At 35.5% G+C, this 13,148-nt stretch overlaps 1 protein-coding gene across 2 annotated transcripts in view; it reads right to left on the minus strand.

Moving 5' to 3' along the window:
• LOC138709438 (coiled-coil domain-containing protein 174) overlaps positions 1–13,148 on the minus strand; it is a 549,941-nt gene that overhangs the window by 15,430 nt on the left and 521,363 nt on the right. For both annotated transcript variants that reach the window (XM_069840203.1, XM_069840202.1), the window contains exon 5: positions 1,016–1,234. In XM_069840203.1, coding sequence (XP_069696304.1) covers positions 1,016–1,234 — 219 coding nt within the window. The remainder of the gene's footprint in view (positions 1–1,015; positions 1,235–13,148) is intronic.

The raw sequence follows: 13,148 nt of genomic DNA on the forward strand, positions 1-13,148 counted from the left end.
GACGAATAGCGGGAGTTAGAAAAGCAGTAAACTTCATTATACCTAGATGTAATAGGAACAACGTAATATTTCTACTTATTGTGCTAGAGGGAAAAAAAATTACAGTATTTCCTATGAAAAATCTTTACGCGCCTAAGTTAGTCACCAGAAATCGGCTACGTTCGTCCCAAAGTCATGTGACTCGTCCATGTTTCGATGTTGATACCTCTCAGTAGCTTTCTGCGCAACTATACACCATGGATAAATATATAATAGGGTGCGAAACTGCGGTCAGCACCATCTGGCGGCTGGGGGCTGAAATAAGATGATCAGCGCCCAACGTCGTAGGTGGTGAACATTAGAACTACGTGTTGGGTACATTACCCAGAGTTCTCTATTTATCCATTCGAGAATCGAGATATTGCTCGAAGAGACAAGATGGCAGACAGAAACTTGCTAATAAGTGAACATAAAGTGATACTACGTGTGTATAAGCAGTGTATGTTAAACAGTGATGTTTATGGACGTTGTAAAAATAGTGTTGTTGAATGTATTGTAAAGTAATAGTAATATAACAAATTGAACTATCTAAGTAGTTCTTGCAGACTTTTCAATTGCGCTGTACAATAAATACCCAAAGAATACAATCCCAATTATCCAACCTTTTTCTTTATTTTTTTTGTCTCTTTTATCTTCCTGTTGGCTCCGATAAGAATTTTCAGTAGAAGATGCTGTGAGGAATAAAAATGTAAATGTTTTATTTTAAATTGGGTTAGTTTTGAATATCGATGAGGGTGGGAGGGAATACTTTCTGCACAGTTTAACATTTTCGTCACCAGGTGCGCTGCTAAATGCATGGAGTAATTAGTTACTCTTTTCGCTACTTGGTGCGCTGCTAGATGTAATAACGCCCCTCCTCCCAACAGGTGGCAGCAAGATCAATTTCTACAACAGCGCCTCTAGTATGTGTTACGGGAAACTCAGTAAGTTTCACATCCTATTATATATTCATCCATGCTAACTCTATGAGCCTTACCGTCCTCTTCTGGGGGAAGTCCCATGCGAGCGCGTTTCCTCTGCCTGGCAGCCTTTATCCTGGCCTGCAATTGCTGCTGGCGCCTCTCTCTGAGCCCTTTGGAAGCCTCCTGCTCGCGGTGTGTCTCTTGCCTCAGTTTGGTCAGCGCTTCCTGCTGAGCACGCCGTTCGGCCTCATCTTGTGAGAAGCCGTAGTAGCCCACGCCGTGACTACGCGCCTCTGCAATGACATAAAATTAAATATTAGTTATCATCATCATCATCATCATCATCATCATCATCATCATCATCATCATCATCATCATCATCATCAGATTTCGAGACTTTGGACCCGATACAATAAGTTTACTGTGCATGCACTATAGGTTGTTGACTCGCTGCAGGTAGGTAGAGATGTGTTGAGGTAACAACGTTGCTATTTAGAGTAAAGTACGGTAGTATGGGGAAACACACACATATGTACATTCTAAAAGTAAATATACATTACACCAATGACAATGTCAAAAGAATGTGAAAAGCATTTATTCTCTTGTCTTTTATAAGCATTTTTGTTTAATTATACACAGTGTTAATGGTGGAAATAAGCATGTAGCAATTTTAATTTTTTCATTTATCCTATTGGTCGTCTTTAGGAAGTGCAGTTACAGTACCGAATTGCAATGCACCTACTACAAGATACATTCTCAGTGTCTCAAACGTAAATCTTTTTCGGTTATCTGCCAAAGTTTGTACTGTAGAAATCTGCGCTCTACGTCGCATGACGTGATAGGAGCAAAACGAAAGAACCTAACATCATTGCAGTCTCTAAGAGACAGTCCTTTATTCTCGGGTGACTCTATGTCCACTAATTTGCTGTTTATGTTATACAATGTTCCATATCCGTTATTTTTACATAAAATTGATTTCCACTTCTGTTTTACACGTTCAGTAACCGGTGTACTTGATGTCTTATTAATTCTCTGCATCATTTTCTAAATTAATTTGAGGGCTTCCGGCATCTCTTGCTCTGACTTCTCTAACCGTGTAATAGCTTCAGACACGGTTTGTATGAAAACCAAATTATTCGTCAGAACCTTCAAATCCAGAGCGTTTTCCTTTGCGTATTTGTTGGCATTCATTCTACAGTACCCCCACCCACTGTACGCTTTACCACTATACTCAGTACGCCGTTATGCGGATTTCCCACTGAACTGCTCTATCGGGTCCGAAGTCTCGAAGCCTGATCATCATTATTGAACACATATAAAGGAAAGTATCATTTCCATGAATTCAAAGCAGGCATGGACAATGTGTTCCCGCGAGGGCACTATAGTCCGGATCAGCTTACTTAATATCCTAAGGGTGAAACATAACCATTTTTTCCCTATTACTACATATGCTAGTGAATTATGGTAATTTTCTAGTTTGAAGGTTGAATTTTCTTTTGCCAGCTTACAAGCAAACGTTCTGATGGGGACAGATAAAAACAAGTTGAATTTTTTCTTCCACCATGTTAATGATGTCAAAAGAAGTGCTTATACAAATTTTGGCTACTCGACCGCAATTACGAGGCCGTCCAAAAAGTGATTTTCCCTGGGGCCGTTTATAGAAAAAAGCACAATTGCATAGAAATATTTATTGAAACAGATACAGCAATGGTTGTCAACATATCCCCCACTGGAACTGAGATATATGTCATACCATAGGATCAATTTTTGTGTCGTAGAAGTCAGCCGCCTCAGATCGGAACCAGCGTTTGACTGCGTCTGCACCTCTCTCTCTGTCGATCCCATGATATGAGAAATGTCTCAATTCCAATGGAAAATATATTGAAAAATAGCTCAACAATTGCTGTGTCCGTTCCAATAAATTTGTCCAATGAAATTGTGTTTTTTTTCTGTTAGCGGCCCCTGGCGAACTTATTTTTTTACGGCCCTCGTAATTGCGGTCGAGAGACCAAAATCTGTATAAGCACTTCTTTTGACATTATTAACATGGTGGAAGAAAAAAATTTAACTCTTTTATCTGCCCCCTCAGAACGTTTGCTTGTTAGTTTCGAATTTCGATACGGAAAAATATTACAACTGGTAGTGATTTTCTACCTGTTATGTTGGCAGCAGAAACAGCTGTTGTCGGTAGTGCAAATTCTGAAAATTCAAATTGTTCTAGATTTCTGAGTCGATTACTGGAAGCTAGTAAAATTCGAACATACTAATAATTAATTAATATCAGTATTATATTAATACATAGTAGTTATTTTATGTGTTGAGTTGCGATGTAGTTACAATTCTGCAGTGCCTGGGAAAAGTAACATAAGTCAGTTTCCACAAACCTTTTTTGATAATTTATTGACAACTTACACTAGTTTATGTCGATTTGATTTTTTTTTTCTGTATGAATTATTGTAATGGGAAAAATTCTTATGTCTCTTTTTCGAAGCCAGCAGATGTTCTGCAAATTGTCAATAAATTATCAAAAAAGGTTTGTGGAAACTAACTTACAGTATGTCACTTTCCCCAAGCACTGCAGAATTCAAGATTGTAGTCAGATAAGTGTAAATAAATATAACTTATGGTGTGATACATGCATTTGATCGATAGAAAATGCACACAGAGACAGCAATAACTAGAATAACAAAATTATTAGGAGTAAATAAGTATTCTTAAGCATACATTTCAAAGTGGCATTCGGTTTTCGGAATTTGTACTAATCATTTCACGTGATCAAACAAAAAATATTTTTAGGTTAGGTCTCGTGAATCATAAACTGTTAAGTCAAAGTAATGAATTTCATGTTGTCAGATAAAATACATTTTAATATTAGATCATACGAATCTACTAATTTACAACATAATGTTCGAGGGATCCAGGAGGAAAATACAGGCCTACACAAATTAGAAATTAGATACTTACTGGCTTTTAAGGAACCCGGAGGTTCATTGCCGCCCTCACATAAGCCCGCCATTGGTCCCTATCCTGAGCAAGATTAATCCATTCTCTATCATCATATCCCACCTCCCTCAAATCAATTTTAATATTATCTTCCCATCTACGTCTCGGCCTCCCTAAAGGTCTTTTTCCCTCCGGCCTCCCCACTAACACTCTATATGCATTTCTGGATTCGTCCATACGTGCTACATGCCCTGTCCATCTCAAACGTCTGGATTTAATGTTCCTAATTATGTCAAGTGAAGAATACAATGCGTGCAGTTCTGTGTTGTGTAACTTTCTCCATTCTCCTGTAACTTCATCCCTCTTAGCCCCAAATATTTTCCTGAGAACCTTATTCTCAAACACCCTTAACCTATGTTCCTCTCTCAAAGTGAGTGTCCAAGTTTCACAACCATACAGAACAACCAGTAATATAACTGTTTTATAAATTCTAACTTTCAGATTTTTCGACAGCAGACTGGATGATAAAAGTTTCTCAACCGAATAACAACAGGCATTTCCCATATTTATTCTGTGTTCAATTTCCTCCCGAGTATCATTTATATTTGTTACTGTTGCTCCAAGATATTTGAACTTATCCACCCTTTCAAAAGATAAATTTCCAATTTTTATATTTCCATTTCGTACAATATTCTCGTCACGAGACATAATCATATACTTTGTCTTTTCGGGATTTACTTCCAAACCTATCTCTTTACTTGCTTCCAGTAAAATTCCCGTGTTTTCCCTAATCGTTTGTGGATTTTCTCTTAACATATTCACGTCATCCGCATAGACAAGCAGCTGATGTAGCCCGTTCAATTCCATACCCTCTGTTATCCTTGACTTTCCTAATGGCATACTCTAGAGCAAAGTTAAAAAGTAAAGGTGATAGTGCATCTCCTTGCTTTAGCCCACAGTGAATTGGAAACGCATCTGACAGAAACTGACCTATACGAATTAGAAATTAGATAGCGAGATTAATTCAGATGAAATAAAATTGAAGCCGGAACGGGCTATGAAGTCCAACATATTTGTTGTTGTTGTTATTGTTGTTGATGACGATGATATTGATGATGATTGTTGATGTTTATTTCTTGGATGTATGGTATTTTTCAGCTATGAAAATTAAATTGTTCAATAATTGAATCGGATATTTCGAAAACGTAACATGTAAGCTCTGCGCGAACTACTTCAATAACATTTTATTACATTAATCAAACTAAAAGTCAGTTTCTTATTCATTTCTATACATGAAACATGGGACTTATTTTATGATTTTTAACAAAGGGTAAAGAGTACTCTGGTTGAAAAAAGTAACATGCGCGAAAATGTCACATGTTACGTTTTCGAAATAACCGATTCAATTGTTCCTTCGAAAATTATTTTCGACCGGTTCCGAATTTCACAACAAATGACAACTAGGTTATGTAATAAATGTCAAAAGAAAAAATGATCCCAAACTTTTCATACCGCGTAAAGTTAGTGTTTAAATAGACATCATTGGATCATTGATTCAACACTGTAAAGTCGTCACAAAAGTATAATAATAATAATAATAATAATAATAATAATAATAATAATAATAATAATAATAATAATAATCATCATCATAATTCTTAACAGGGTTACAATGTAAACTACATCTTCCTGTATCCAAAGTGTTTAAATTCTTATCTACTTCCTCCATTCATCTTTTGCCTCCCAATCCCGTTCTTCCAAGTCTCTCTCCTTGGTCTTCCCCTCTTTCCTCTTCCTGGCGGAATCCATTCCAAAATCTGTCTGGACAATCTTGTTTCTGGCATTCTACGTACATGGCCATACCATTCTAATTGCTTGTAGCTAACGAAATCAAACAATGTACTATTACCTCCCATTTCTTGTCTAATGGTTGTATTTCGAATTTTTTCCAATTTAGAATGTCTAAAACAATTTATTTCAGTGGAGAGGAGTTTCAATCTTAGATTCGTGCTTAAATGCCACGTTTCCGCCCCATATGTTATAGTACTCCTTATTATAGATTTATAGATTTGGAGTTTTGTTTCAGTTGTTATTGTCTTATTCCACCAAACCCCATTTAACATAGCTATTGCCGATCTACCTTTCTGAATTCTATATTTTATGTCACTTTCCTGGCTGTATGTTGAGTTAATTTTTAGCCCCAAATATTCACACTCCTCACATCCTTTGATACATCCCATTCCATCTTCCAAAACCAGATCTTTCATTTCTTCCCCACTGGACATATATAGTGTTTTCTCTAGGATGGGGGAATGCTCGTCAGATATGGAGGGTACCGGGGAAATAAAATACCCGGGGCAGACCAAAACTAGTAGCTGGTGCCTTGCAGAGAGACGTTGGTTCGTCAAAGGCTAGAGGAAGAAAACCTCAAATAAAAATTACCTGGTCCTCCAGGTTGGGAGTTGATGCAATAGGCCAGCTCCCTATTCATCCAACAAAAAATAATAATGCTAAAAAGTCCAAAGTTATAATAATAATAATAATAATAATAATAATAATTTGAATGTAATAATTTGAGCCTGCCTGGAGAGAAATAAAAAATAGGTTGCAGCCGCCAAATTACTCTTCAAGGGACGACCACTCATATAAACTGAGGGAAAGAAGACAGAGGACGGACACCGGAAAGTTTTCTTTTCTCAATCGTACTATGAGGGACTGGAATGCTTTACCTGCAGACTTACTAAAAGCTTTACCAACAACCAAAAATGTATTTAAAAACAGGCTTAAGGACTTTACTAATAGACGATAATTATACACAGTATTTAAAGGATGTAATTGATATTTTGTTATTGAAGTGTTGTATCAGTGAAGAATTATGTTGTGTCAGTGAAGTGTGTTGAGTAAGTGAAACGTGTTCCTGTCAGTGAAGCTTTATAGTTTATAGTGGCAGTGCAAAGTATTTGAACAGTGAAATGTTTTTGAAGTGTTAGTGAAATCAGGATAGAATCAGTGAAATGTGTCGTAGTTCCAGTGCAGTGAGTGAGTTGACAGCAAAATGAGTGTAGTGTTGAAAGGTACTTGTGCAGATATGAACATATCATACTCGTGGGTTTTAGTTCGAACATAGGTTTAAGGTACAAATTAGATTTACTTTAAATGTTATTTTAACCGATCGTGTTTCATTTAATTTAGGATGTTCCCTGTTATTATTATTATTATTATTATTATTATTATTAATTATTGTTAGTATTAATTATTAGTATTATTATTAATTGTATTTTTTATTAATTGTGTTTATTATTGTCTTTATTGAGTGTAATTAGTTACCACTGCCACCGGGTATATACCCATTGCAGTGTGAATAAATACATACATAATACAGTCATTCTTAATTTTACTACTAAAGCTATAAAGATCGTTGTATTTCGTTTCAATTTTCGTGATCTATCTCTGTTCATGTATAATCTCCATTATATTTGCTACATAATACGTTAACATTAACGCCGGTAGGAATTTGCTTCCTCCACTAACACTTTGGACAGTCTTGACAGGCGTGAAAAACAGCAAGCCACGTTAATGGTGGTATCACCCGTCCATCATACTGTCCGGTTAAGCGGAGAGTTGTGATTATTTTACAAGCCGGCACTCACTCGGCTGGCATTCTCCGCAAAACTGCAGCATTGTGCGATCGATGTAGTAGTCACAATGTGCTAGACTAGCTTCTGCACTTGCAGGCTCCTCGATGATGGGGTTTTATCTATATCATTAAACATTCAGGCATCTTATGCCATAAATAAATTCACACTTAAATCACTCACAACATTTTAATGTTTTATGATAATATTTTCAAAAGGCATATGACTCGGTTAGGAGAGAAGTTTTATATGATATTCTTATTGAATTTGGTATTCCCAAGAAACTAGTTCGATTAATTAAAATGTGTCTCAGTGAAACGTACAGCAGAGTTCGTATAGGTCAGTTTCTGTCAGATGCGTTTCCAATTCACTGTGGGCTAAAGCAAGGAGATGCACTATCACCTTTACTTTTTAACTTTGCTCTAGAGTATGCCATTAGGAAAGTCCAGGATAACAGAGAGGGTTTGGAATTGAATGGGTTATATCAGCTGCTTGTCTATGCGGATGACGTGAATATGTTAGGAGAAAATCCACAAACGATTAGGAAAAACACGGGGATTTTACTGGAAGCAAGTAAAGAGATAGGTTTGGAAGTAAATCCTGAAAAGACAAAGTATATGATTATGTCTCGTGACCAGAATATTGTACGAAATGGAAATATAAAAATTGGAAATTTATCTTTTGAAGAGGTGGATAAGTTCAAATATCTTGGAGCAACAGTAACAAATATAAATGATACTCGGGAGGAAATTAAACACAGAATAAATATGGGAAATGCCTGTTATTATTCCGTTGAGAAGCTTTTATCATCCAGTCTGCTGTCAAAAAATCTGAAAGTTAGAATTTATAAAACAGTTATACTACCGGTTGTTCTTTATGGTTGTGAAACTTGGCCTCTCACTTTGAGAGAGGAACATAGGTTAAGGGTGTTTGAGAATAAGGTTCTCAGGAAAATATTTGGGGCTAAGAGGGATGAAGTTACAGGAGAATGGAGAAAGTTACACAACACAGAACTGCACGCATTGTATGCTTCACCTAACATAATTAGGAACATTAAATCCAGACGTTTGAGATGGGCAGGGCATGTAGCACGTATGGTCGAATTCAGAAATGCATATAGAGTGTTAGTTGGGAGGCCTGAGGGAAAAAGACCTTTGGGGAGGCCGAGACGTAGATGGGAAGATAATATTAAAATGGATTTAAGGGAAGTGGGATATGATGATAGAGAATGGATTAATCTTGCTCAGGATAGGGACCAAAGGCGGGCTTATGTGAGGGCGGCAATGAACCTCCGGGTTCCTTAAAAGCCAGTAAGTATGATAATATTTTCACACAACTTCATACGAAATTTGGCCAAGGATTCGGATATTTTTCAGTGTTATTCACACAACTAAAAGTGACTTCAATACTTCGTCAGCGACACAGGTTTCTGTGTTTTTGCACTTCAATGAGAGCGTATTAATTGTGTACCAGATTTTATTAAAACCAGCTCAGGTAGAATTCATACGGTGCGGGTGCTGTAACAGTTACACAGATGATTATGGGTAGAAACGATATGTGGACAGGCTACGTATATACGGTGTCCCGCAACTCGACGGCCAGAGCGTAAATCTGTATTGATAAGGTTATTATAAATCGAAAATGTTTTATGAACTTATATCCGAAACTCAATCGTAACAGAGTTACGGACAACTTTCATTTTAAAATTGTTGTTTAGTGCTATTGTTCGAAATCGCTGTTTTTTTTTAGAATAAATAAATAAATAAATAAATAAATAAATAAATAAATAAATAAATAAATAAATAAATAAATGAATAGAGAAATGAATAAATAAATAAATGAATAAATGAATGAATGAATAAATAAATAAATAAATTAATTACTAAATAAATAAATTAATAAATGAATGAATAAATAAATGACTAAATAAATAAATGAATGAATAAATAAATAAATGACTAAATAAATAAATGACTAAATAAATAAATGAATAAATAAATAAATGAATGAATAAATGAATGAATAAATAAATAAACGAATGAATGAACGAATGAATAAACGAATGAATGAACGAATGAATAAACGAATGAATAAACGAATGAACAAATGAATGAATGAACGAATGAATAAACGAATGAACAAATGAATAAAGGAATGAATAAACGAATGAATGAACGAATGAATAAACTAATGAACGAATGAATAAACGAATGAATAAACGAATGAAGGAACGACTGAACAAACGAATGAACAAATGAATAAACGAATGAATAAATGAATTAATAAACGAATGAATGAACGAATGAATAAACGAATGAATAAACGAATGAACAAATGAATAAACGAACGGATAAATAAACGAACAAATAAATAAACAAACAAACATACAAACAAAGAAATAAATAAGTAAATGAGCAAACAAACGAACAAAACGAACGAACTAAGCTAAACAGTCCCGATAAGCTACTCCGAGAAAGTTTAGCTTAACTTCTTCATAGCCACCGGCGTGGCTCAGTCGGTTAAGGCGCTTGCCTGCCGGTCTGAAGTTGCGTTCGGGCGCGGGTTCGATCCCCGCTTGGGCTGATTACCTGGTTGGGTTTTTTCCGAGGTTTTCCCCAACCGTAATGTGAATACAAGGTAATCTCTGGCGAATCCTCGGCCTCATCTCGCCAAATATCTCGCTATCACCAATCTCATCGACGCTAAATAACCTAGTAGTTGATACAGCGTCGTTAAATAACCAACTAACTAAAAAACTTCTTTATTTTTTTTCTCGACCAGTCGCTCTTCCTGCTGCCCTCTATTTATAGACCGGATCAGCTTACTTCATACCTTAAGGGTGAAACTTAACCATTTTTTCCCCATTATTACATATGCTAGTGGATTGTGGTGATTTTCTAGTTTGCAGGTTGAATTTACTTTTGCCAACTTCGTTTCGAATTTCGATACTGAAAAATACTACAACTGGTCATGTAAATAAATGTAACATATGGTGTGATACATGCACTTGGGTAATCAATAGAAAATGCACACGGACACAGCAATTATAACTAGAATAGCAAAATTATTAGGAGTAAGTAAGTATTCTTAAGCATACATTTCAAAGTGGTATTCAGTTTTCGGTGTTTGTACTAATAATTTCACTTGGTCAAACAAAATACATTTTTAGGTTAGGTCTCGTGAATCGTAAACTGTTTACTCAAAGCAATGAATTTCATGTTGTGAGACAAAATACAATTGAATATTAGATAATTCTAGATAACCATAGCAGTTGATAAAGCGTCGAAAATAACCCTATTAAAATAAAACAAAACATGACCTATGAATCTCCCAATTAAATCTCTTGTTTCATCTAGCGAAACTGATATTTACCTATCTGCCATAATGTTCCTTACGTGATGTGAAGTATAATCAAAATAGGACTAAAGATAATGTTTATGGAGTGTTATTGCACAGGGAAGTTTTATTTTAGTGTATTTTTCTATGAATATAATAAAATGACGGTTTTAAACTTCTTCGAACAAAATATTTACTAAAAACATCATGTTACACAAGTCATAATAGAAAAGAGATCAAGTAGCAGCTACCAAATTTGAAGAAATTTGAGTCTTCTTGAGGAGAACTCCTACAATTTTATTGTGTGTTTTAGTGTTTCATTGTTTGTGTATGAAACATAGTTTGTTTTCTATTATTTCAGAATAGCATAACTGATAATAGGTACTGGTCAACAAACCGGTTCGATCCCCGGCGACGGAGCGAATTTTTCTCCTCAATTATTAATTGTCACTATAACACATATTATTCTGTTGGACCAATTAATAACATCTTTAGTAAATTCGTCTAACTAGCAGTGCATGTTTCTGTACAGACTGCTGTACTGCGGTATCCCGGCCATTAGTCACTCAGCTGAGTGCGCTCCTTGTATAATGGCAGTTGACTTGAAATATAAAAGTCAACGTACATGCCCAACTTCGAGCCAAGCCACAAAAGGGAAATAACATTGTAGGAAGAGAGTTCGATTCGGTGCTGTGGATTGGATTCGGCGTAGCTCAGTGGTCAGAGCGCTTGGTACGTAGAACCAAGGACCCGGTTCGATCCCCGGCGCGGGAGCGAATTTTTCTCCTAAATTATTATTTAAATAAATTTGTTACTTACGAGTGTTATGTTTTGGAAAAATAAAGCAAAATAAAGACATAAACAAGTAACTAAAAACAGAGACCGCATTACTTAATGACATAACAGTGCGAAACCAAAACAAAGCCACCACATATTCTTAGCATTATTTTCCAAGTTGTAATATCTTCTAAGCACAGGTATCTATAATCTCAAAATCGCTCTTCTTCTTTCCTTATAAATATTACAATGGAAACAACAAAGACAGAAAACAGTGAATCATAAGAAAGTTAGACAACTGTTAGAGCGTTTCCATAGAAACTATTTCAGAGCATATCGAGATTTCACAATGATCGCGCTTGATGTTATTGGGGGTAAGTTTATGTAATCAGACATAACTGCATAACACTGATTAAGAGTTTCTCCATTGTGAGAGTGAATGCGTACCGTTGTCTTTGAGGTACTTCCAAGCAGAGAAAATTGGTGGCAGACGTGGGTTCGCCAATTGCTTATTTACCATTTCATTGACGGACATTATTTTTATTAAGCGCATCAGGTTACGAATTTTTTTAAATTTTTGGTGTGCTTCCGTCGATGTACATGTGCGACATAATTTACATTGACTCGTTATTTCAGAGTGTTAGGTTTGACTGAACTAAAAACACGATGAATTAACTCTTTTAGGCCTATGTGGTGTTTTAATGTTAGAACATGCGGAATTTTATTGTCGTGATTCATCACTATAAAAAGGAAGAATATGCTAAATGATACATCAATTTTTTCCCCACGGAAATGTTTTTCACAACTAATTTATTACGATAAATTAATTACATACTATGTACTGTAAATAATTTTATGCTCGACCATGCCGAAATGTAGTAATTATACACCTGGTAGCAGACCTTTAATGCATGTAATTAAAGTACACCTATTCATTAAAGTTCAGGTTTTCGATTATTCTCGGACATGCAATCCAAAGACAACGAGGGAAACGTCACGGAGGCTGGAAATCCAATACTGTCGCAGAAGGTTATGTTCTGTTACTATAATAATTAGCGTTAATTGTAAATAATATTCAAATAAATTCAATTTGTCATCTCGTTTTTCAATTCTAAACCAATTTCCAGGTTATATCAAAATCAGTTCATGTTATTCTCTACATTACATCAAGGTCAATGACATTATTGTTCCTCGGAAAAAATCAATACTTTCGCGTCTGCGCACATCTCACAATTTACGAGCTATGCACAAGGTCACTTCCGATCTTCAGTCAGATACAAATAAAATGAATACTTCTGAATAATTTCAAGTTAGAAATATGGTCCAGCATAAAAAGTCGTATGAAACTTGCCTATAATGGTAATTAAGACGCTCGTATGAAAATTATGAAACTCGCTTGCGCTCGTTTCATAAACAAACATACTCGCGTCTTAATTACTATCATTATAGGCTCGTTGCATAATGTACTATTATTGTTATACTGTGTATGGCTTTCTAAATATTCTTAAACTTGTAT

This window comes from Periplaneta americana, chromosome 11 (genome assembly GCF_040183065.1).
Source record: "Periplaneta americana isolate PAMFEO1 chromosome 11, P.americana_PAMFEO1_priV1, whole genome shotgun sequence".
NCBI lineage: Eukaryota > Metazoa > Arthropoda > Insecta > Blattodea > Blattidae > Periplaneta > Periplaneta americana.